Raw genomic sequence first — 1,493 nt, forward strand, 5'->3', positions numbered from 1 at the left:
TTTTTTTTTTTTTTTTTTTTTTTTGCCAATTTCTATCATTATTAGTGATGCTACTGAATAACTTGGTTAAGGTCCCAATCCTCAGGCTTCCCCGTTGTAAAGGCATATCTTTCACCCTTTATAAGCAACTTATAGGGTAACACCTTGACACATGTAAACATCCCGTCCTCCAAACACTCCTCAATGTTTTAGAGTCAATTGATGAAACTTTCCTGAATCAGTTATGTGTATTGCAAAACTGTGATTTTTCTAGCATTTCTTTAGCATTTACTGGCTCTCAGTGGTCTGTGGAGATATTTGGATTCTCCCTCTCTCCTACCCTCATTATGGACTAGATTTTTATTTATTCAGTGCATTGTAATACATTACAGCCATCACTCTTTTTGGTATGCAAATGGTCCAAGTCTGGCCAGTTGGGAGCCCCTTTGGGCTGGCCCCTGTATCCTTGACATTCATTAATCCTTGAGCACATCCTTGCTTTTTGACCTGAGATGTCCCAGGCCCACCTTGTCCTTTCCCTGCCCCAGCCCTGGAATCAGCCATATCATATCTCAAGAAGCCCTTTTACTGCAGAATAACATTTAGAAACCAGGACTTGGGCACCAGGAGTGCCTGTTGCTACAGAGATATCATGGCTCCTAGACTCTTTTAATGGCTAAAACTAAGAAGTACATTAAAAGAGGAAAGCATAGACATGTGCATTGATATTTCTCCTAAAGTGTTACTCTCTTATAAGGTCTGTGTTAGAGATTCAATTATGGTGATGCTCTGAGCTTATCAAAGAACCTTTCCTCTTTAAAAAAAAACAAAAACAAAAACAACTTAAAATCCGTTTGTATCTGTTCTCACGTCTCTGGAGGGAAAAGGGACAACTGCGTTAATCTCATGTCACTTGAGAAAAACAACCAGTGCTCAGAAAGGTTAAGTAAGTTGCCGAGGATGATTGGTTTTATCGAGTACACTCTTGCTAAGCGTATCTGTGCCACTGGCAGTGTCTCTTCTGCGTCTTAGTAAATTCCTTTTATATCACACTTTTGCTACATACCTAAAAAGCGTTTCTGATGTTGCCAATATTCATAATTTATTCTGGGTCCTTTCAGGTGCGGCTAAATCAAGTCCAGCATCCAAACCAGGATCCACACCTTCTCGTCCCTCATCAGCCAAAAGGGCTTCGTCCAGCAGCTCAGCATCCAAATCTGATAAAGATTTAGAAACACAGGTCATACAGCTTAATGAACAGGTAACTTGGCATCCCCAGCTCTGTCTCTGGGAGCAGTGACAGGTGTCAGGGGGTGAGATGAGCAAACTCCTATGGGCTTGGGATAGGGGGAGGGAAGCGGCGGGAATCAGTGGCTTCAAGCAAGTAAGCATGAAAGGAACTGTTGGGGCAGATAATCAGTGGCCCATTGTGAATAAAAGATGTTAAGTCACAAATCTCAAAGCTATACATTGAGACTGAGGGACAGATGACTCGGCTTTAGGTAAATGCAGGA

At 41.8% G+C, this 1,493-nt stretch overlaps 1 protein-coding gene across 3 annotated transcripts in view; it reads left to right on the forward strand.

Annotated features, from left to right (window-relative positions):
* Positions 1–1,493, forward strand: part of MAPRE2 (microtubule associated protein RP/EB family member 2) — a 162,935-nt gene that overhangs the window by 146,587 nt on the left and 14,855 nt on the right. For all 3 annotated transcript variants that reach the window (XM_007455197.1, XM_007455196.1, XM_007455198.1), the window contains one exon: positions 1,101–1,240. In XM_007455197.1, coding sequence (XP_007455259.1) covers positions 1,101–1,240 — 140 coding nt within the window. The remainder of the gene's footprint in view (positions 1–1,100; positions 1,241–1,493) is intronic.

The sequence above is a fragment of the Lipotes vexillifer genome, unplaced genomic scaffold (genome assembly GCF_000442215.2).
Source record: "Lipotes vexillifer unplaced genomic scaffold, Lipotes_vexillifer_v1.1 scaffold90, whole genome shotgun sequence".
NCBI classification, from domain to species: domain Eukaryota; kingdom Metazoa; phylum Chordata; class Mammalia; order Artiodactyla; family Lipotidae; genus Lipotes; species Lipotes vexillifer.